Genomic DNA, 22,342 nt, shown 5'->3' with positions numbered 1-22,342 from the left:
CACACCTTGGTCCTCGGGCATTGTCCTACGTATTGGGCCCACCAATCTTCCGGGTCTGGGTCTACTCCCGGTGTTCTCCTCGACGTTCGGGCCCTGGCCTTGGGGTGTTGAAGTTTAAAGACTCCGGACGGTAGCAATTTCGCTCCACTTGCCCCGGTTCCTGGCACCGTCTGCAGATGGGGCGCCCTTGCCCATCAAATTGGTCAGTGCTCCGACGGCCGTTTTCTCTGGGGGTGTCCCACCGGTTACCCGCTTCCCTGCGGTTTTCGGCCCGCCACCCGGGTTCTCTCTCATTGTACGTTGGTGTTCTGGGTCGCTGGCGCATTTCCCTCTGTATGTCGGCCATGCCGACTGTGAGGTTCTCGATTTGTTTTTGTAACATCTTGAACTGGTCATCTGGCAGGTTCTGTGCAGCCTGTATGACCGTGTCTCTGTTCTTCCTTGCCCCTTCTGGGTTTGTAGGGGAGGCCCTCCGTGGGTACTGTTGCTCACAGAATCCTAACAGTTCGGGGTATTCCTCCTCCTCTTCCTCTTGCACCCCGACTACCACAAGAGCAGCGTCTTTGAAGTCGGCGAAGGTTACGCCCGCCATCTGTCTTCGCAACAACCTCAGTTGCGCCCGTATGTTCTCTTGCCTGGCCCCTTCGATCAGCTGGACTATTAGGGTTTCGTCCACGTTCCTCATTTCCTCCGGGTCGATGGCTTGTATTGCCTTACTTAATTCTATGAGGCTGAGGGCATAATCCCGCAACGTCTCGCCTGTTTGTTGCTTCCTTCCGTACAACTTCAATTTTAATTCTGGGAGACTTCGCGTCTCGAAGGTGGTGGATAGCTTCTTCAGTATCTGTGCTACCGTCATCCTGTGTTCGGGTGCCCATGATCTGACCTCCCAGAGAGCAGATCCCGTTAGTTGTCCTATCAGGATTTGAACCTTCTGTTGTTCTTGTAGGGTGTACAATAAGCTTGTTGACTCCATCCCCCTCTTGAATTCCTCGAATGTGGTTCCCGGCGCCTTCCTCTTGTCTCCACTGTAGCTGGGTAACCATGACGCCCCGAAATAGTACGGGAGTGTGATTGGGGTGGTTGGTGCAGCAACGGCTTGTCTTTGTTGTTCACCCCCGGGCGCTGGTATCTCTCCGCCTTGTGCTGGCGCAGCTGGTTGCGCCGGTGCTTGTACCGCTTGTTGCTCCATCTTCCTTGCTTGACTGTTCTCTCAGCCGACTCGTATCCTGTTCGTGACGCCAATTGTGACACGCCAATGGCAGGGGTGTATATTTTACCTTGAGTTGCTGGATACTCGTGGTTCCGCACTGATTCTTCTTCTCGTTGGCTGCAGGGACCGCGCCGCCTAAGAACTCAAGCAAGGCGTTCAGCAAGTACAACTGTTTGCGTTTTTATTTAATGTAGGTATAACATCCAAGTTTAGCGTATACTAAGTTGGCAACGGCACTGTAACAGCTTATTCAGTTAATAACACTTCATAGCCGCCTAGCGGATTAATACTCCAATACTGTCAATAGGTTCTAGAAACTAATACATACAATTACGGGGTGTTTAACGTTACCGGTGACAGACAAATTATAACATATCACATGTCCTCCAACCAGACACATTTGATGCGACACGGGGTGAATATCAGCCAATATTCCCTGAATGAGTAAGGGTAATCCAGTACTTATCGGTCTTCACCCCCAGATGGCAGTGTCTCTAAAGCTAACAGTAATGTGCAGGAACAGTGAGAATTTACACCTGTGGGGCTTTCCTGACTTCCCTGGGTGTCACTGAATTAAGGTTAAATGGGTCTTGTATCCGTTCTCATGGAGCGGCAGGTGGAAGAAAGTGAATCGGGCAAGAAGGATCTAGTGGGTCTTCCTGGGAGTCCCTGAGGCTCCAGCATTGAATCACGTTGGTGACAGGGAGTGGAGAATGGGCTCCTAATATTTGACACACAGTCACGTTGGTGGCAGGGAGTGGAGAATGGGCTCCTAATATTTGACACACAGTCACGTTGGTGGCAGGGAGTGGAGAATGGGGATCCAGCCTGGGGGCCCTTGCACAGAAAGATACCTGTTTTGCTGGACCAAGGTGCAGGCTCCTGCCCGTCTCGACTGGTCCTCCGGTCGTCTGTCAGACTGGTGTTGGCTTTTTCTCCTCTGCAGGGGCACTCTAGTGTGGGCGCTGCTATTGCAGCGTTGCCACACTCAGATGCGCCGCTCCTGCTCAGGGCTGCTTCTCCCCAGCGTCTTCGGCTCCTGCCACTGCTTCCCCGGGGCTCTGGTGCCGTCCTGAGCGCGGCGGCGTCTCTTCTGCACCCACGTGGTCTCCGTCCTCTCCACGCCGTCTAACTGCTGCTGCGGCGCTTCCTCGCTGCTGCGGCGTCTGGCCGGTCTTCAAGCTCTGTCCCGAACGCTTCTCCTCTCGTCGGGCGCCACGCTGTCCCTCTCCTGTCAGTCACGGTCCCGCTCTCTCAGCCTCCTCTCCTCCTGCACTTCTCACTTCTCGCCCCGCCTCTTTTCCTTCTCGCCATTGGTTCCCCCGCTCTGTCCATCAAACCGGGGTTCTGTTTCGCGCCCTCCGCTGCCTCCAGGATTAACCCCTTAGGTCCTGGAAGCGGGGTTTTCGCGAGTGCTGCGGTTGGCTAGCAACCCAGCGTGCATCGTCCCTGCTGGGGTGCCACACATTTTGAGCACACAGGCAGTAGACGGGTCCCTTTCGCAGCGAAAAGGGGGCATGGTCTCATGGAAAGTAGGCATGGCATCAGAAAAAGGAGGCATTACACATTATGAAACACATCGTAATGCCCATTACAGAATATGACACAATCTGGACCCCACAGGCTGCTCCGCCTGTATAATAACAGGACACAACAGGCTGCTCGCCCTGTATTATATTAATATCTGGACCCCACAGGCTGATCCCCTGTATAAGAACAGAACACAACAGGCTGCTCCCCCTCTATTATATTAACTGGACCCCACAGGCTGATCCCCTGTATAATAGCAGGGCACAACAGGCTGCTCCCCCTGTATATTAAAAATAACAACTGGACCCCACAGGCTGATCCCCTGTATAATAACAGGACACAACAGGCTGCTCCCCCTGTATTATATTAATAACTGGACCCCACAGGCTGATTCCCTGTATAATAACAGAACACAACAGGTTGCTCCCCCTCTATAATAATAATAACAAAATGACCCCACAGGCTGCCCCCCGACTAATAAGGGGTGGGGGGCTGGGAGAGACAGAGAGGGGGGTTGGGGGGTGGGAGAGACAGAGAGTGGGGGATGGAGAGGCAGAGGAAGGTGGGGGGTAGGAGAGACAGAGACAGAGGGGGGAAGAGATGGGCGGGTGGGAGAGACAGAGAGGGGGGTGGGAGAGACAGTGAGAGGGAGTGGAAGGGTAGGAGAGACAGAGAGGGGGTGGGGGGGGAGAGAGAAGAGACTATAGAAATACAGATGGACAGAGAGTGAGACAGACAGGACAGAAACCGAGAGAGAGAAGGAGAGGAGGGGGGGGGGGGTTGTAAATAAAATATACAATAACAATACTACCTTCTACTGTATGATCCCAGCTCCTGAATGTGATGTCTGGATTCAGGTCTCTCCCCCACGCTGCTGCTGCCTGCTCCTGCCTCCGAGCTGCTGCGTGCACACCATCTTCCTCTGTCACTTTAGCTTAGGGATGGCCATCGACCATCGATGATTCGAAATCATCGATGGTTCATGGCCGATGTCGAATACTTTTGCCATCGATGGGGGAGTACCAGATGGTTTCCCTCCATCGATGGAATAGCAAAACGATGTTTTGCTGTTTTTCCCCCCCAAAATGCTGGGACATGGAGCATAGCCCTGCCCCCGACACCCGCGAAGCCCCGCCCTTGTGTTTTGATTGGCCCAGAGGCCAATCAATCAAACACAATGGATGACCATCGATATGTAAAAATATCGATGGTCATCCATTGCATAGTTAATGGCCAGTTGCTGAATTGCCATTGATGGCAACCATCGATGGCAATGGCAACGATGACCATCCCTACTTTAGCTTTCACTTTGTGCTCAAAGCTGACACAAAGCAAGAGACACCTAGAGGCATCCAGCCATATTGCAGTGAGCAGTGACACTGGCTGAGAGGAGAGCAGAGCAGCAGCAGCAGCAGCAGCAGCAGCAGCAGCAGCAGCAGCTGTCCTGTGTACTCCAGCCAGCCAGCACATCCAGGGCCGGCGCCACCACTAGGCAGCTCTAGGCATTTACCTAGGGCGCCGGCCACTGGAGGGCAGGGGTTGGAGCTGGTGTCGCCCCGGATGGCATGGAGGTGAGTGCAACCCCCCCCCCCCCCGCCGCATAGCCCATTCCCCCGCCCCTCCCCGTGGAGTGACTCGCCAGCAGCACGCCCGTCACCCCCCCCCCCGTGTCAGCAGGCCAAGCAGCCGGGTGCGCTGCACGACCGCCCCCCCCTCTCCGCGTGCATCAGCAGGCCGGGTTGCCGGGTCCACCTCACCCGGGGCATCACCCCACCCCATGTTTCTCTCAGCAGGCCGGGTAGCCGCCCGGCATCGCCCACCACCGCGCCGCATTACCGGGCCTGGGCACATCCGTCCTCTCCTCAGAAAAGACTCAAAAGACTCAAATTCGGCCCACCTGGCCATCGGCCCTTCTGGCTTTTGCCAGAAGTGCCAGATGGCCAGTCCGGCCCTGCTTGTTGCTATCAGACACCAGTTCTGTCATTACTCTGCTCCTGTACCTGGCTCCTGTTTGTACAAGCTATTACCTGCACTTAGCCCATGCCAGACTTCCAAGCTGCAACCCAGACCTCTGCTGCTGAGTCGCTTTCTGGTACATTACCATTATCTGGTTTCTAATCACTATTGCCACTACCCTATCTTCAGCAGCTATTCAGACGCTGTGTGCCATCTGGCTCAGTCCAGCATCCTGTACCCATTCACTGTTGGTAACCTGCCACTATCCCATCCACAGATGTCATCCGGTTTCCAGCTGGCTTTCGCCATCTAGTCACCCAGTATCATTACCATGCTATCCTGCGTCCAGTTGCTTAACAGACCTTCAGCCACAGAGTAACATTCAAGTCTCCGGTCCTGAGCACCTAGCTTTCCAGTGTTCCCATATCCTGCTTTTGTTCCCAAGTCAGGCCATTTAAGTTGTTTCCGATCAAGTTTTCCACCGAGGAGGCCATCTCTAAGTTATCCTGTATCCCTGTTCCCAGTTATCCGCAAAGGAGGCCATCTTAAGTTAATCCTGAGTTTACCTAGTTTTGTTATTGCCAAAGATGCATACTTCTGTTGTTTTACCTAGAGACTTTCCTCAGTTATTTCAGTCCAGTGACTCTAAAAGGCTGTACTGCGAGACTCTGGTATCACCAGATTCAGCAACAGGAGTAAAAACCCATTGATGGGAATTTACTAACATGGGAGTTCTATTTCACATTGTATGTTGCTATGGGCAACCAATCAGAATATACATATTTATTTAGCACCTTATAGAAGATAATAGATAGAATATGATTGGTTGCCCATAGCAACATCTCATTTTAGTAAATGTCCCCCATTGTGTGGCTTTATGCTGTAAACGGTGTAGAACCATTGATTGTTAATCATCGCTGCAAGAACAAAAAAAGAATTAACCACGTAGGTGCGCAATTAATACAGAGTGCAGCTGTATCCCAAGACACACAGTAGTCTCACCTTCAACTACCACAAATTACATAGCAGAAAAAAAGATGGTGAATGGGAGGGTACAGCGCTCAGTGTAAACCATGCAAGGCAAGGTGTAGATAAACCTTGTACATAAACAATATAAAATACAACCAGGTCGAATTTTAGCAGAGTCGACAGGTGTAAGGTATTCCAAAAGTATTCCAGGTTCTCCCCTATTTACATATAAAGGGGAGACATAATAGAGAACAACATGGTGCAGGTCAATATGATAAAAAGAATTTAATAAAGCAAATGCACTTACAATAAAGTGACTTGTTTAAAAGCATAAACACAGTGTCCCAGGCAAAAACAGCAAGCATATGATGTCATCGGGGGCGTCCTTCAGGCTGGGTCCCTTGATCCGGAGGCAAGGGGGGCTCAGTCCAGGATACTCCTCTGCTTAGCCGCTGCTTCCACAGGTCGACACACACAAATTTAAAATGCACGCTTGAACGCGTTTTCGGAGAGTTCCTCCTTCTTCAGAAGCGTGACTAATCAGTCCACAATAGGGCGTATAAATACCCCTATCAATCAAATTTACATGCACACTATTGGCCGCTAATCGGCCTCCAGAATCCGGCCTCCGTGCTTGGCAATATGGCGATGCGGTTCATTCAACCGGAAATGTAGAGTGACGTGTATACCACGTGCAGGGAGCGCTTATCCGGCCGAGTGACGCTGCGGTTCATCCACAGGAAGTGTAGAGCCGCTTGCGTTCCATCGATGGGAAGTGTAACACCGCTTCTTACAAACACGGTGATGTCCTAGGAAAAGGAAGATGGCCGTGCGTTTCAGCACTTAATCGTATGCGTCCCACTGCATATATAATATCAGCCATAAATTCACTGCTCAGCAGGGAAGACGGAGACTGTTTACATAGAAACAATATAAGTCAACTCTAAAATGAAAAAATGTATGTTAGTTAAAAGTCTCATAATAAAAATACATAGCCACCACCATGGTTCTCAATATAGGGGTGACCTCAAGAAGCATATAGAAATGGAGAACAAAGAAATGAGTGTGTAGCCTATACAATCTTTTTAACTTAGAAAGGGCTTTAACTCAAATTCTGTGTTAAGTCCCTTCGGGACCAGAGTGCGCTGGATACATCGTTTGGGCACTCTGGTCCCGAAGGGACTTAACACAGAATTTGAGTTAAAGCCCTTTCTAAGTTAAAAAGATTGTATAGGCTACACACTCATTTCTTTGTTCTCCATTTCTATATGCTTCTTGAGGTCACCCCTATATTGAGAACCATGGTGGTGGCTATGTATTTTTATTATGAGACTTTTAACTAACATACATTTTTTCATTTTAGAGTTGACTTATATTGTTTCTATGTAAACAGTCTCCGTCTTCCCTGCTGAGCAGTGAATTTATGGCTGATATTATATATGCAGTGGGACGCATACGATTAAGTGCTGAAACGCACGGCCATCTTCCTTTTCCTAGGACATCACCGTGTTTGTAAGAAGCGGTGTTACACTTCCCATCGATGGAACGCAAGCGGCTCTACACTTCCTGTGGATGAACCGCAGCGTCACTCGGCCGGATAAGCGCTCCCTGCACGTGGTATACACGTCACTCTACATTTCCGGTTGAATGAACCGCATCGCCATATTGCCAAGCACGGAGGCCGGATTCTGGAGGCCGATTAGCGGCCAATAGTGTGCATGTAAATTTGATTGATAGGGGTATTTATACGCCCTATTGTGGACTGATTAGTCACGCTTCTGAAGAAGGAGGAACTCTCCGAAAACGCGTTCAAGCGTGCATTTTAAATTTGTGTGTGTCGACCTGTGGAAGCAGCGGCTAAGCAGAGGAGTATCCTGGACTGAGCCCCCCTTGCCTCCGGATCAAGGGACCCAGCCTGAAGGACGCCCCCGATGACATCATATGCTTGCTGTTTTTGCCTGGGACACTGTGTTTATGCTTTTAAACAAGTCACTTTATTGTAAGTGCATTTGCTTTATTAAATTCTTTTTATCATATTGACCTGCACCATGTTGTTCTCTATTATGTCTCCCCTTTATATGTAAATAGGGGAGAACCTGGAATACTTTTGGAATACCTTACACCTGTCGACTCTGCTAAAATTCGACCTGGTTGTATTTTATATTGTTTATGTACAAGGTTTATCTACACCTTGCCTTGCATGGTTTACACTGAGCGCTGTACCCTCCCATTCACCATCTTTTTTTCTGCTATGTTAATCATCGCTGGTCAATGGTCATCCCTATTACTACCTCATTTTCACTAAACGCTGCACGAGTCACGTGGCCTGATGCCTGCACTGTTCCTGACCTGGAGAACTCATGTGCCCCTACTATGGCTCAAATTAGTACTGGGATCTCATCAATATTATACCTCTACTTGCTCTCAGGCTCCTCTTTTTCCTATTTCCCTCACTGCTGGTCTAGCTGTTCCCCCCTGATCTCCTGCTGGCTTCAGAACGGGACTCTCCTGGAGGGTTCCCTTGCCACATTTGTGCTAACTTCAGTCGGCCTCTGTTTTCTGTATTGTATAGCTTTCCATCTCTCCTGGGACTGCCTACTTCAATTTACCTGCTCAACGCTTCCAAGATTTCCCTTGGGAGCACTACTCCACCAGAAACTTTCTTCTAGGCCTGCGTTCATTGACTGACAGTATATGGATGCCACTGGATCTTTGTGTGCTGCCTGCTTCTACCCTGCTTTCCTCTGCTGAGCAGTTCCCCTTCCTCCCAATCTGCACTGGATCTCACAGCAGCTGCATCTTGGAATGATAGCAGGAGTTCTCTGCACCACTCCAGGCTCAGCATACCACTGTCAGATAGTGGCACCTGTCCATACATGGGCTGGCTGGTAACTTTCAGTCTGGGGTGCAAACACAAACAAGTGGCCTTGGCTTCTCCACTAGCACTCATATATACAGAGGTAGAAGTGGAAATTTTAAAGTGGGTCTTTCCTGTATACTGTATATAACTCTCTTAGGGGCCCATTTATTTGCGGCTAATGGTTAGCTACAAATATTAAGGTTTCCTAGGGGGATGTGATGCTGCCTGATGTATAAATATCAGGCAGCATCGCATCAGGTCCCTAGGCTACCGCTATTCTGACATGTGAGTAAAACATTGTAGCCTATAGGCTACATACCGCACCCCCGCCAGGGCAGCATGGTGAGCGCTAACAGTGGCACCAGGCTGAGCGCATCGCAGGAGCCGCACACAGGAACATACATGCCGCCAATAGGACTGCATATTAAAGTTCATTCCTGAAGCATTAAGATATCACCCATATTGCATTCTAAATGCAATCCTTGTTAAATGGGCATCTAAGTCACACAGCACACACATACACTGATATGGACACAAAATGCTAACATGTATGCTGACACACCGACCATCATACACTAATATGCAGACAAATGCTGACACAGACAGTTCCTGACACACTGACAGGCAGACAGAAGTGGATAGATCATCATACCTCCCAACTTCCGTCCGGAGGAAATGGGGACACTCGCGCGAGCGCCCGAAAAGGGGGTGGGGCGTATGCAAATGAGGGTGCGGCTTATGCTAATTAGCCGCGGCCTCATTTTCATACGAGAATAGACGCTGTGCGCATGCGCACAGCGTCTATTCTACTAGATTGGGGGGTCTCCCAACTGCCACCCCCCGCAGCGGGACAATGCCTGCCGCGGGTGGGACGTCGGGACAGGACCCGAAAATCGGGACTGTCCCGACGGAATCGTGACAGTTGGGAGGTATGGATCATGGACACTGACAAACTGACAGGCAGTTACACATTGACAAATGCTGGCACATTGTCACAGCCACTGGGTGGGAAGAGTGTCTTTAAATGTATCTTACTGTGGGTACAGCAGGGACGTGCAGTCAGGGGAGGCAGGGGAGGCGGAGCCTCCCCTGTCATTTATGTTTAATATAATAATACAATACAAAGAAAATACTTATGACACATATTATGTGTCATAAGTATATGCTTTGTATTATTAGAATCATTTTTACTCTTTTTTTTTTTTTATTAGCTAAGGAGGCATCAAGAGCGATGCCTCCCACTGTCTATATTAAAGTTACAGACACAGGGGCGGGCAGTGGGCAGGGCTGAGAACTGAGCTGTAAAAGCTCATTTAAAAAATGTGTATAGGCGGCACCTATAGCAGTGCCTCGGTGACAGGGACGTGCTTTTCTGCCTATATGAAAGCACACCCCTGTCACTGAGGCAGAAGTGATTGGACACAGTGGTGTCTCAGTGACAGGGGAAGCTTTCATAAAGGCAGAAAGCGCGTCCCTGAACGATGGCACTTCTATAGGTGAGGTGCCGCTTATACTGTAGCACAGTTTAGTTTTTAAGGTGGACGAGCCGTGCACCCCCTGCACAGCTCGTCTGCTGACTTGAATTGCCGATTTCCTTGATGTGCTAATCGCTGCACTGCATCGACTTATTACTACTATCACAAGGTAAGCCATCTGCCGGCACTAGTAGGACCCAGTGGCTTAACAGAGGCTGGACGGAGGCAGCAGCATGCAGGAGCATAGTATGATTCAGGAAGTGTCATCTGCGTGCGTGTGCTGGCAAAGGGAATGGAGGTGAGAGAGATATAGGAGCGTGGAGACACACAGGAAAGACAGTGCAGCCTGCCACACTATAGAGACAGTCAGAGATAGTTGGAGGGGATAGGAAAGAGATGCTAACAGAGAGCTGGGGGAGTGCAGGAACGGAGAGACTGTCAGAGAGTGATAGGGGAGTCTGGACACAGAGAGTTAGACTGCTGCTGAGAGAGGGAGAGAGAGACTGCTGCTGGGAGAGAGTGAGAGAGACTGCTGCTGGGAGGGAGAGAGAGAGAGAAAGACTGTTGCTGGGAGGGAGAGAGAGACTGCTGCTGGGAGAGAGAGACTGCTGCTGGGAGGGAGGGAGAGAGAGAGACTGCTGCTGGGAGGGAGAGAGAGAGACTGCTGCTGGGAGGGAGAGAGAGAGACTGCTGCTGGGAGGGAGAGAGACTGCTGCTGGGAGGGAGAGAGAGACTGCTGCTGGGAGAGAGATAAACTGCTGCTGGGAGAGAGAGAGACTGCTGCTGGGAGGGAGAGAGAGAGACTGCTGCTGGGAGGGAGAGAGAGAGACTGCTGCTGGGAGGGAGAGAGAGAGACTGCTGCTGGGAGGGAGAGAGACTGCTGCTGGGAGGGAGAGAGAGACTGCTGCTGTGAGAGAGAGATAAACTGCTGCTGGGAGAGAGAGAGAGAGAGAGAGAGAGAGAGAGAGATGACAGAGGGGAGAGATCCAGAGGATTCCCAGCAAAGAGTGACAGAGTGACAGGGAAGTCACAGAATACAGAGACTGGGCTGGGTTTCTAGAAGCTATGGGGCCCACAATTTTCTAGTTACGCTCCTGCTCAGCAGCAGTGAGCACGGCTTCCTGAGCATCACTGTGCTGAGCGGACAGCACCTTAATTTGCATATGGCGTCATGAAGCACAATCAGGTGGGCCTGAGTGCTCAAAATGCCAGGTCCTATTTTTGGTCCCAGTCCGGCCCTGTTGCCGGGGGTGGGGGGCGGAGCTGTGCCGAGCCGCTCAGGCATCAGCTCCCGCTTATCTGGCCACCAGGAACCGGCACAGTCTGCTCCCCTTACTGTCCGGGGTCTCTTCTCCCTCCCACCCGGCACTATTGTTCTAGGTCTGCATGCCTGTCCCGGGACGCTGCAGTCACTGCTGCCTGGGTATCCGCGGTGCCTGGCTAAACGGTAATTTGGCGGGTGGGGGCTGTGTTTTTTATAAAGTGGCATACAGTAGGTGTTTATTTGTGTTAAGGGACAGACAGACGTGTGTTTGTGTTGCTGTGACAGAGGTGTGTATCTGTATTTGTGTAAAGTGACATGTGTGTGTTTGTGTAATGTGACAGGTGTGTACTGTTTCTGTGTGTTTTTTAAATTAAGTATATTGGCCCACTGTACTGGCCTCTGAGTTCAGTGGCTTTGTGGGGTGCTGGCTGAACTCAGAGGTTCTTTTAAAGAGGCAGACATTTACAAGGCAAAACCATGCATTGTAAATGATTGCCCTTTTAAAAAAAAACTCAGTTCAGCCAGCACCCCACACAGCCAGTGAACTCAGAGGCCAGTACATTGGGCCAATACTGTATACTTCATTTAAAAATATACTTATTTTACACAAACACACAGAAACCGTACATACCTGTCACTTTACACACATACACACCTCTGTCACAACACAAACACACAAGTCTGTCCCCTAAGAGGCTAGTTAGTACATTTGGCTGCATGTTTTTTTTTGTTTTGTTTTTTAAAGTGAAAAGGTATGTGAGCAGACCCCATGGTGGCTTGGTGGAGCCAGTGGTGATGGGTCTGTGGCGAGCGCTGGGTCCAGGTTGTTTCTGCGCTGACAGGCAGCAGCTGCTCTGGCAGGTCTCTGCTGCTTATGCAGGGGGCAGCTACTGCACCTGCCTGCCAGTGCAGAAACATCCTGAACATAATGCTCCCCACAGAGCCTGGCGGCACTGGCTCCGCCAAGCCAGTGCCTCACCAACCACAAACCTCACCGCACGTCACTGGGGTACAGCTACATGCACTCTAAATAACTGACAGTCCCCTCTTCTCAAGGTAGCAGCAGCATAAATCTGCTCCTCGATGTCTTGGGGGGGGGGCGGAGCTTATCTCGGCAGACAACAGGAAATGGAGGAAGGGGAAGTGACTTGTGGGAAGGCTGCTGGATGCACCCAGTAATGCAGCGCAGGTAGTACTCAACACCAAAGGCAGAGAAGCCTTCCTCCCCCTATAAACACCTGTATTTGCTAAGCCCCACCACTGTTCTAGATGCCGGACACTAGCCCCGTGCGCAGCTTCCATCTACAGCTTTGCCCTGACAGCCGGGAGGCAGAAATTTTGTGGCTGATAGGTAAATAAAATCAGTGCAGCAGTGGCCCCAATGCTGCATAACTGCACTGGCCTGGGGGGCACTTGGCATCCTGCCCCCCGGCCCAGCCCGCCTCTGTGTCCAAACCACCGAACTCAGCCCTGTGGTGACCTCTCTCTGCCTGTCTTCTATACTCTAGCATACCTCCAAACTTTATGATGTGGTGCAGCGGGACAAAATTGGGGGGCATGGCCTAGTGGCAAGGGGCGAGGCCTAAGAATTGTATCATTCTGCGAGGCCACGCCCCGTTTTGCCGCTGTGGGGGCATGGCAAAAGACTTGGGGCCGCATTTATCAATCAATATTTGCGGCTAAATCCCCGAAAACAGCCAAATGTATCAGGAGGGACCACAGCAGAAATATTCTGCACTGCCGCCGGCCGCATCCCTGTATCAAAATCAGGCAGCAGTGCTTCGCATCCCTGGGCTACCACCATTCTGAGATGGTGGTAGCCCATTGCAGACTAATCCACACACAAAGCTGTGAATTTCGCAGCTTTGCGTGTGGACCAGAATAAGGTCCTTTGCGTATAGAATGTGGAAAAAGGTGGGGTCCATTCACTCCATAAAAATGCAGCATTTGCTATAGAACATAAAAAAGGGCAAGATACAATTTTTGGGGTCGAGGGGTGTTATTAAAAAATACCAATATATTTGTCACAAATAAAAAGGCAGGCAAGCAATGTACAATAAATAATAAGGAAACACAAAACGTACTTTATTTTTTTCCATTTCTTTATACAAAATAAGTAAATGTGAAGCTTAGAAGCTTCTTCAAAGTATAATACAGCAAAAGGGGACCCTTCATACTGCCCCCTCCTCTTATTGTCCCAATCGAATATTTTATTTACTGTGGGTTGGCAAAACGTAAGAGATAAAAAAACAGCTTGCCATATCTTGCACATCTTCTGTGAGGTGCCTGGTTATTACATAAAAGTGACATTTTGCTCATCAGTGAAAGACTTAGCCTACAAGTTACCACTAGAGGGCACCCTAACACCATATTGCTGGTATACATTAGTCAGATCAATTTAAATCTCTAGAATTATTTGAATTTTTTTTTCCATTTCCATTGCATTTTTATCACCCAGTTGTAAGAACATAAGGGTCATGTATTTGACACCCATTTCTTAAGCAGTCTGGGTTAATGCCAGCTAAGAATTTAATCAATGCAAAAACTTAGAGTGAGAGCAATAGCTAAACCCAATACTGTTCATTAGCATGTACATTTCAACTAACACTTCTTATTGCTTCAAATAACCTGCCCATCATGACAGTTAATGCGTAAGAAAAGAAAAGATATATTTTTATCACCAAAAAGAAAAAAAAAATGCCATACAGTTAGAAGGCCATTCATTGGCCCTCTGGTGACAGTAACATTTTGAGGTGGATTACACATTTTGTTCCTATTTTTTTTTATATATAAAATTCTAGAAAGAATTCTGAAACGCAAAATAAAATATATTATTTGGGATACAAGCTATTTGCTAATGATCTGAGTACTAAATGGTTCCTTCTTGTGATTATCTTTTGGACCAAGCTCAGAAGACACAAATACCAAGTAATACAAAGTTAGGGTAGGAAAATTGGTCCCAGTCCATGTGGTAGACTTGTTGTTTCCCCGGCTTCGGTCACAACTGGTACAGGAGGCAGATTACTCGTGAACAGCCATGGAGGTGAATTTTGGTTTCAGTGCCATGTTGGTCCCAATGATGTCCCTCATCTGGCTAGATGGCCCAGTACTTTGGGATGAGTAGTAAGGAGACAGGCTAGAGGTCTATCTGTATCTGTGAGGGAGGTGGATTTTGGTTCTGTTTGTACTTCTTGCTTTGGGTTTTATCACTTTGCCCCTTTTGTCAGAATATTCTTTTTATTTTCAGCTGAGAAAGGGACATGATATTGAAGCGCGAGAGGTACTGTAGGACAGCTTGTGTTCCTTTTCCAGGATCAAGTCTTTGCCCTATTATTTTGAAAAGATGGCATGAAAACCAAAAGATAGTTGGTCAATGAAGACAGTAAGTGTATCTCCCAAGCTACTAGTTATTACCATACTGTGGCCTCATTAATGTCAGGGTTCTGATGGGGTAGAGGACCACTAAAGCCACTATTGCTAGACATAGAAAATGGTGGACTTGGACCACTGCTGAAGACCTCCCCAGATATTGGATGTAGAGATCCAGTCATACCAGGCTCTGGGCTGGGCGTATCAGGGTGAGATATCATGTCCGCATATCTTTGGTTTTCTGAGGGGTGATGAACAGATAATGGTGGTTCTAGAGAACCAAGTTGGGTTGAACCAGGCCCTGAATTCTGTAGGTAGCTGGAATCTGCTGGGGATTGCGTCTGGGAGGATGGAGGACCATGAGGAAAAAAATCGTAGTTTCCGCTTCCATAATAATCTCCTTGGTAATCTGAAGAAAAACACAAAGAAAATAGTCTTAGAGTAGATACAGAATAGACTACATTCAGATAGTTTGATTAAAGTCCTCTCTCTACTCTTATGTCCTCGGGGGTGGGATGTGTGGGAGTGGTGCATCAAAGTGCAATATTGTTTAATGCAATTTTAAAATCACCAGCAATTTGATACTTTTATTTTTTTTAAACACAAATTGATTTATTTAATGTTATTACTCCGCAATATGGGTTACCCGCACATCCAATGTATGCTGCTTTTAAATGTCCTTTCAGACTGCATTTCAGCTTAGAACAAGCAAAACAAGCATAAGGCAAAAGCTATTAACTCCTGATTTAAATTGTTACAATGTATCATCTTTTGATTTGCAGAAATCGCTAAGATACACCTTTGAGGAGTGTGAGACTTTAGGTGTCTCGCACAACAGGTGTAAGTGTACTTGTTGATGGTGATGACTGTTCCAGCTGTGATGCCTGTTTGCTATATTTATACATATGATTCATTTTGTGTCTGAATGAACCTTGGTGCCTACTTTGCAACCAAACTTTAGCAATCAAAGGTAAAACAGCCATCTTTGTATAGTTATCATATATAATTTGTGCGCTGTGACCTATGATGCCAACGAGGACTTTCTCAGAGATCTCTGTGGCATTCTATGCAGCCTTGCCAACAAAACTTGTTACATCGTTAAGTTGCTTTTTTTTTAGCAAATGGACAAAACCATGTTGCACTGCAGGTCGGACAATGTCCCTTATTCTGATCGGTGCGGATATTCCCGCATGCGGACGGACCGCCGATGTTGATCGTCTGCGCATGTGCAGAGGTCACTCTGCGCATGTGCAGGCAATTGCGCCGCACGGATTCTTTATACGCCGCACAGGGGGCGTAGAGGGGCGTGAGGGGCTACTTAGCCTCATTACCCTATGCATACGCCCCGCGTTTCATGGGCGTTCCCATGCAAACGCGGGGCGTATGCATGGTAATGAGGCCGTGACGCGTGGGTACGGGGCGGGCATCTGACATAGCCGGATGTCAGCTGCCCGCCCCCATACATGATTTCACACGGACAAGTGTCCGTGTGGTCTTGTGTTGCGGGACCTGGTGGAGTGTGCGGCCCTGCATTCGATGTTCAGCGACCATCGAATGCAGGGGCTGCTCCCAAGACGGAGGAGGCGTATCCCCGTCCAATTTCATGCGGATCGCCACATATCCGCGTACGGACGGCAGGTGGCGATCCGTATGGAAGGCGGGGATTCGCCTGCACGGTTGCGGCCGCATATTCTGATCGGGCCGCACCGATCAGAATAAGGCCCAATGTATCATGTGCAGACAGAGTTAGATTTGGGTGAGTTATATTGTTTCTGTGCAGGGTAAATACTGGCTGCTTTTTTTTTTACACTGTAATTTAGATATAATTTTGAACACACCGCACCTAAATTAAACTCTCTCTGTACATGTTACATCTGCCCCACCTACAGTGCAGCATGGTTTTGTCCTTGGCTGAAAAAGCAGCTTTGAAATCAGGTTGGAATTAGGTGTATTGTACATATGCCAGGTCACACTGCTATTTGTGATTTGCCAGTTATTTAAAAATAAACATTCTGATGTGAGATTTCTACTTCATGAACTGGCAGGGTCTGAAAATGTAACAAAAATAAAATAAAATAATAAACTCAAAATAACACAAAACAAAAACAATAGACTTTGGTACAACGCCATCCCAGTCCTCGCTGCTTTCTAACCTATGTACTTTGCTCCCTAGGAGGTCTACCTCTGGCCTTGTACACATGTTGGTATAGTACAGTGTTTAGCCTACAGAGTTTTAAGCCCATCTTGGTGGCTGTGGTACATGAGATAGTGCCGGAGAGAGAAGCTCTTTTGTGTGTTTCTTTGTGAATATATAATTTATTCTGTCAATGCGGGAGAGTGCTACAGATAAAACCAGCCATAGGATTAAAGAGCAGATGACAAGCATATGAAAACTACATGTAGAAGAAAAGACAAAAAGAATGAAAGGGGGTAGAAGCTACTGTGAAACCAGAACTTGCTTTGCATTAATTAAGACCAAGACAGGAAAGGTGAGAAATTCATTTTTTTTTCTCACAACTTCCTCAGTGGAAAAACCTGTTTTATTAAGAAAAAAAAAGAAATCCAACAATTTAGGTGAGAAGAGACTTTGCTTCAGGGGAAGACTGGCATCTTTCATCAAGTTTAACTCAGCGTACTCCCATATATATATATACAAGTTTAACTGTAATTCCATTTTTGCAAGAATTTTTTTTAATATATAAAATATTGCAGAAACAAGTTAACACACACACACACACACACACACACACACACACACACATACACACACACACATATATATATATATATATATATATATATATATATGTATATATAAAGTCAGTGGTAGACAAGTGCGCCTTCAGTGTAAAATGTGAATTGTGAATATACTTATATACTTAGAAATAAGGTGATTTTCTAAATTTCTAAGGATATTCACTATTCACGTTTTACACTGAAGTCGCACTTGCCTACCACTGACTTTATTTTCAAACCGGTCACGTCAGAAAAACGTGGCCATCTGAGACTTTTTGCAGCCACATGTATTTTCTTGGAGTGTTATCAATTTTGTTCGTATGTAATTTTTAGTTGTACACACCACATCATCATTTAATTCACTGTTGTTAGGTTGCACTTAGTGCACCACACATATTTATATATGTATATGTATATATATATATATATATATATATATATATGTGTGTATATTTATATATGTATATATACATATATATGTTTGGTCTCAAAATGTTGCTGTGGCACTTCAAATATACTCCTGCAGTGTGCCTGATGTTGTATTTTCTTCCCATTTTACATACACACACACATGCAGAATCCTTTTTTTGTTTATGATCCGTCAGTTAAAAGGCTAAGTGTGCATAGTGTTAGCAGAGTTCATTATAATTTCTTACAACACTGCATTCTCCAATGCAATGAGATAAACACCTCCCATAATACTAGCCTGTCTCGGGTCAGTTCACTCATGCACTAATTAATGGTAAATAATAAGCCAAACACTTAGAAGAAATAAATCACACAGCTAGCAAAATGAAACCCATTTCTAAGTGTGGCAAGGCATTAAGTGTACAGGCTATGCAGGGCTGCGTGAGGCGGAGATGGAGAACACAAAGATTCAGGGAGGGAGCAGATGGGGAAATAATTACTTTTTAGGCTACTTATTGCACAATGAAAAAATGTAGTATGATTGACTAAAAATGATATAATGTCATACATTATAGACACCTGATCTATAAAACTTGAATTATTGTATGCAAAGATAAAACCGCATTGGATTAAAAATAAGCACAATATTAATTCGATAAAGAAACCTATATGTATTTATTTTTTATTTTTATAGCTTTCAATGTAAATGCAAAGAAGAAAGCAGTGCTCGGGTCAGATTTAGTATCCTTTTAATTGAATTTGCAACTAAATCACCTACAGGAGAAGGAATAAAGCCATGTATTTGAATTCTTTTGTTTTGCTCTTTGCTCAGAATGAAAGAACCGATTCTGTAATCTCTTGACATACAAATCTATTGAGGGCACAGAATGCACAGCTCTTGGTAAACAGACATCCCCATTCATACATCTCATAGAAACAAGACGCATCCAACTTGTAACAGATCACGAAGACAGGGGAAGGGGGGGTGATGTGTGGAGGAGAGGGGAAAATCGGAGATTCGGGGGAGGGAGGCAGAGATGTGGAAAGGATTGTAGGAGGAATATATATTAGGTAGAAAGATGGAAAATGTAGAACAAGGATGCAAGTGGGTAAATGGGGTAACAAAATGCAGAAAAAACAGGAAGGGAGAGTGCGCAGTGGAAGACATGGATACAAATGTCAGAGCCTGGAGAGAGATTAACAATGTCACTAAATGTATAGTAACAAACAATGTGGGGTCCAGTTATTTAGATGATAGGAATAAAGTAAAATGACCATATCGCACAGACAGACATGCTGTAAATGTAACAGTTTCTCTCCATGTAGAGTTCCATCTAGAACCCCTTTAGTACATATCAGGTCTGTTAACATGACGCATGCATAGGATGTCTGTAAGCATAAATGCATAAAATGTTTGTAAGCATAAATAAAGGAAGATAAGCGGGCCAAAGAGAAGACATTTCTGTATGCGGCCTTTGTTAAATCTGTGGTTATACTGCAAGCATAACTAAAACACAGCACGGATGTAAAGAGATAAAAAAAGAGAGAGGAACCATATACATGAGAAGTTAGAGATGAGAATGTAAAAAGAGAGAGAATACGTAACCCTCAGAATATTATCTATGTCTAGGATTCATGGGCACAAGACACAAATGATAATTGCAATGGGTAAATTGTGAATCGGAGGAAGGAGAAAACAAACAGAAAGGCAGGGTACCCTGCTCTCTTCCAATCACCCTCCATATGTTCCAAGAATGTGAAGGTAATTGGAACAACTGTTGTCTGAATAAGGTACAAAGAAAGCAGCTGTGCTATTGTCCCCTACAAAAAGAGAGATGCAGAGAGGGAGAGAGAGAAAGAGAGCAAGCGAGTGAGAGAGGAGAAATGCAGAGAGAGAGAGAGAGAGAGAGAGAGAGAGATCGACGTAGAGAGAATGAGAGATGATCAGATACACAGAGAACAGATAGGGAGAGGGGGGGGGAGAACAGGGCGGCAAGAAGAGACAGGGGTGAGACATGTCCACCACAGTAACATGCCTTTCTCACTTTCTACTTGCTGCAAAGTTTAGAGAAAGAGACCTTTAAGAGGTGATGACTGCGCTAAGAAGAGGAGATAGTGGTGGTGGTGGTGGTTAGAGGATTGAGAGGGAAAAGCAGATTAAAGAGACCTCAGGAAGAAACCTTGCGAAAATCCTTCTATTGGAGGCTTTGCAATCATCTAATCTTTGAAAATGAGGTTTCTGGGTACGACAAAGGTATTTTAGGGATAAAGAAAAACAAAATCCTCTACTACTGCTTAAACACTGAACAGACATTGATGAAGGTCACCACACTAAAAGGCATACTTCTCAACTGAATTATGAATTTGCATTATTGACCCCATAGGCAAAGATTGAAAAAGTTGGTCAGCTTCAAGTTGTGTTGCTCTTGGCTTAATACACAAATATATTTCTAGATGTTCTACAGGCAAAATGATTTTACACAAAATTAAATAGGTGTTTTGGAATCTATTAGACAACTACATCCATAACAATTTGTACACATCACCTGCATGCCAGGGTTTTTTTTTCTCCCCCTAATATAAATATAATTGAATCAAGTTTGTAGCACAAAACCATGTACTAGGTGCAGCTAGCATACTCACTGGATTAGATTTATTTAGTTGTATCTTGTTTCCTGAAATCAGCCCTCAAAGTCCCTTTACAGCCCAAGAATATCCAAGCTTGATGACAAAGGTATCTGTGATCAAGCAAGTATCCATAACAGGTACTAAGCCTTGGAGAGAGATAAAGTGAACGGAGATAAAGTACCAGCCAACCAGCCCATAACTGTCATTTTGCCATGGTAGTTAGGGGCTGGTTTCTCTGTAGACTTTATCTCTCTGGAGTAAATTTATAGTGACTATAGGGCCAGATGTATCAAGCTTCAAAAAGTGATATAATGGAGAGTGATAAACAACCAGCCAGTCAGCATCTACCTGTCATTTTTCTAACCCAGCCTGTAACATGTCAGGTAGGAGCTGATTGGCTGGCTGTTTATCACTCTCCACTTTATCACTTTTGAAGCTTGATACATCTGGTCCTATGTGAGAAAGGGAGAGAGTCTGCATACATAAGGTAAGATGTGGGGGGCAGTAGAAAGAGAAGTTTCTGCAGGTACTACTTTAATAATTAATGATTAGAATTAGGTGATTACTGAAAGTGGGTGAAGGCTTCATATGTACTTGGTCAGAGGTGTGTATTTTACTGTGTATCTTTTAGCATTCCACATACTTTCCCTTTTGGGTATGACAGTGCCACATTGTTGTCCCTCTTGTGTGTGTGTGTGTGTGTGTGTATATGTGTAGGGGGAGGCTTTAGCATGAGCACTCTCTCTCTCATTTCTGGTTTGCAGAGCAGCAGGTGTATAGATGCTACGTGCAGCCCGGCCTCTCTGGGAGTGCATGGTACGTACATCTCTGGAGTGATGGAAATGAGACCAGGTCCTTTCCCAGGAGACCAATCGGCCTAATTCAAACCTGATCACATGGCTGCGAGTTAGCAGTCCGGGCGATTACGTACGGCACCTAGTAGGTTTGCGGGAGGCCATCTTACTATAAAGCCTGCTGCTTATTTTCATCTCTGGCTGTAAATATAAAGGGGAGCACCGATTATCATAAAAAAAAACATATTTACTAAAAAGTTTTTAGGGGAAGTCGTTTTACGCCAGCTCCGGCCATGAGCGGCCTGTTTCTCTCGCAGCCAACGAGTAAGTCCTGGGCTACGCACAGACTGCACACAGTAGAAAAATCATTTTATGGTGAGCAGCTTGCCAATGGATTTGCTGCTGTTCGCAGGCCTGCTATATTTTTGCAAGCCGTGTTAAGCAATTTGCAGGATAGCACGGGTGAGATTTCACTGTTGCGCATGGCATATACGCAGTTCCATAGTGTGCAGGGTGTACAGTGTCCCTCGGAGCACTCAGTAGCTCTGTAGTAATGATACTGGTTGCAGGGTGCAGTTCCTCCATCCTGCAAGCCACACGCAGATGTTGGGGGCCACCAGAAAAAGTTACAGTATAAATTTTATTTAGCAGGAGATGATGGAATATGTGCAGTCGATATTTTGTCCTGACCCTTCACCTCACACCTGCAATTCAGAGCATGTTGGCATGATGGGGATGGGACTTTATGATGTCATGATCCAGCCTAGCTCCCTGAAGTGGATAACTGTGTCTCCTCTCCAGGATTCTCCTGAATAGGAAACTTACATACAGTGTTGGACTGAGGCATAAAAGGCCCATCGGGGGAATGTAGTGGTAAGGGCCCATGCTTAAAATAAATACTGCTGTTGTATGTATGATAATGTACCAGATTAAAGCCGGAGGTGCACTGGAGAAGACACACCATAGTCCTGTGCAGTATAAGGTAACATATGTATAATGTATAATTTAAGTGCACGGTCTGAAACCTGATCCCCAGAGGAGGAAGTGGGGCCGCTGGCAGTAGGACCAAATCCCTGTACCCAGAGATAAACCAGAACTGTGCTGGCTCCGTAGCAACATATTGAAGGGATTCATGTCTCA

The 22,342-nt window shown here is 46.5% G+C and overlaps 1 protein-coding gene across 1 annotated transcript in view; it reads right to left on the bottom strand.

The window, feature by feature from the left end:
* Positions 1–13,319: 13,319 nt before the first annotated feature.
* The window catches only part of LHX5 (LIM homeobox 5), a 40,151-nt gene continuing 31,128 nt past the window's right edge, over positions 13,320–22,342 (bottom strand). The window contains exon 5 of the mRNA XM_083145714.1: positions 13,320–15,045. Coding sequence (XP_083001840.1) covers positions 14,678–15,045 — 368 coding nt within the window. The 3' untranslated portion in view covers positions 13,320–14,677. The remainder of the gene's footprint in view (positions 15,046–22,342) is intronic.

Source organism: Crinia signifera, chromosome 1, assembly GCF_055691185.1.
Source record: "Crinia signifera chromosome 1, ASM5569118v1, whole genome shotgun sequence".
NCBI lineage: Eukaryota > Metazoa > Chordata > Amphibia > Anura > Myobatrachidae > Crinia > Crinia signifera.
The sequence above is the reverse complement of the archived record's forward strand: the minus strand, read 5'-3'. Positions and strand labels throughout refer to the sequence as shown.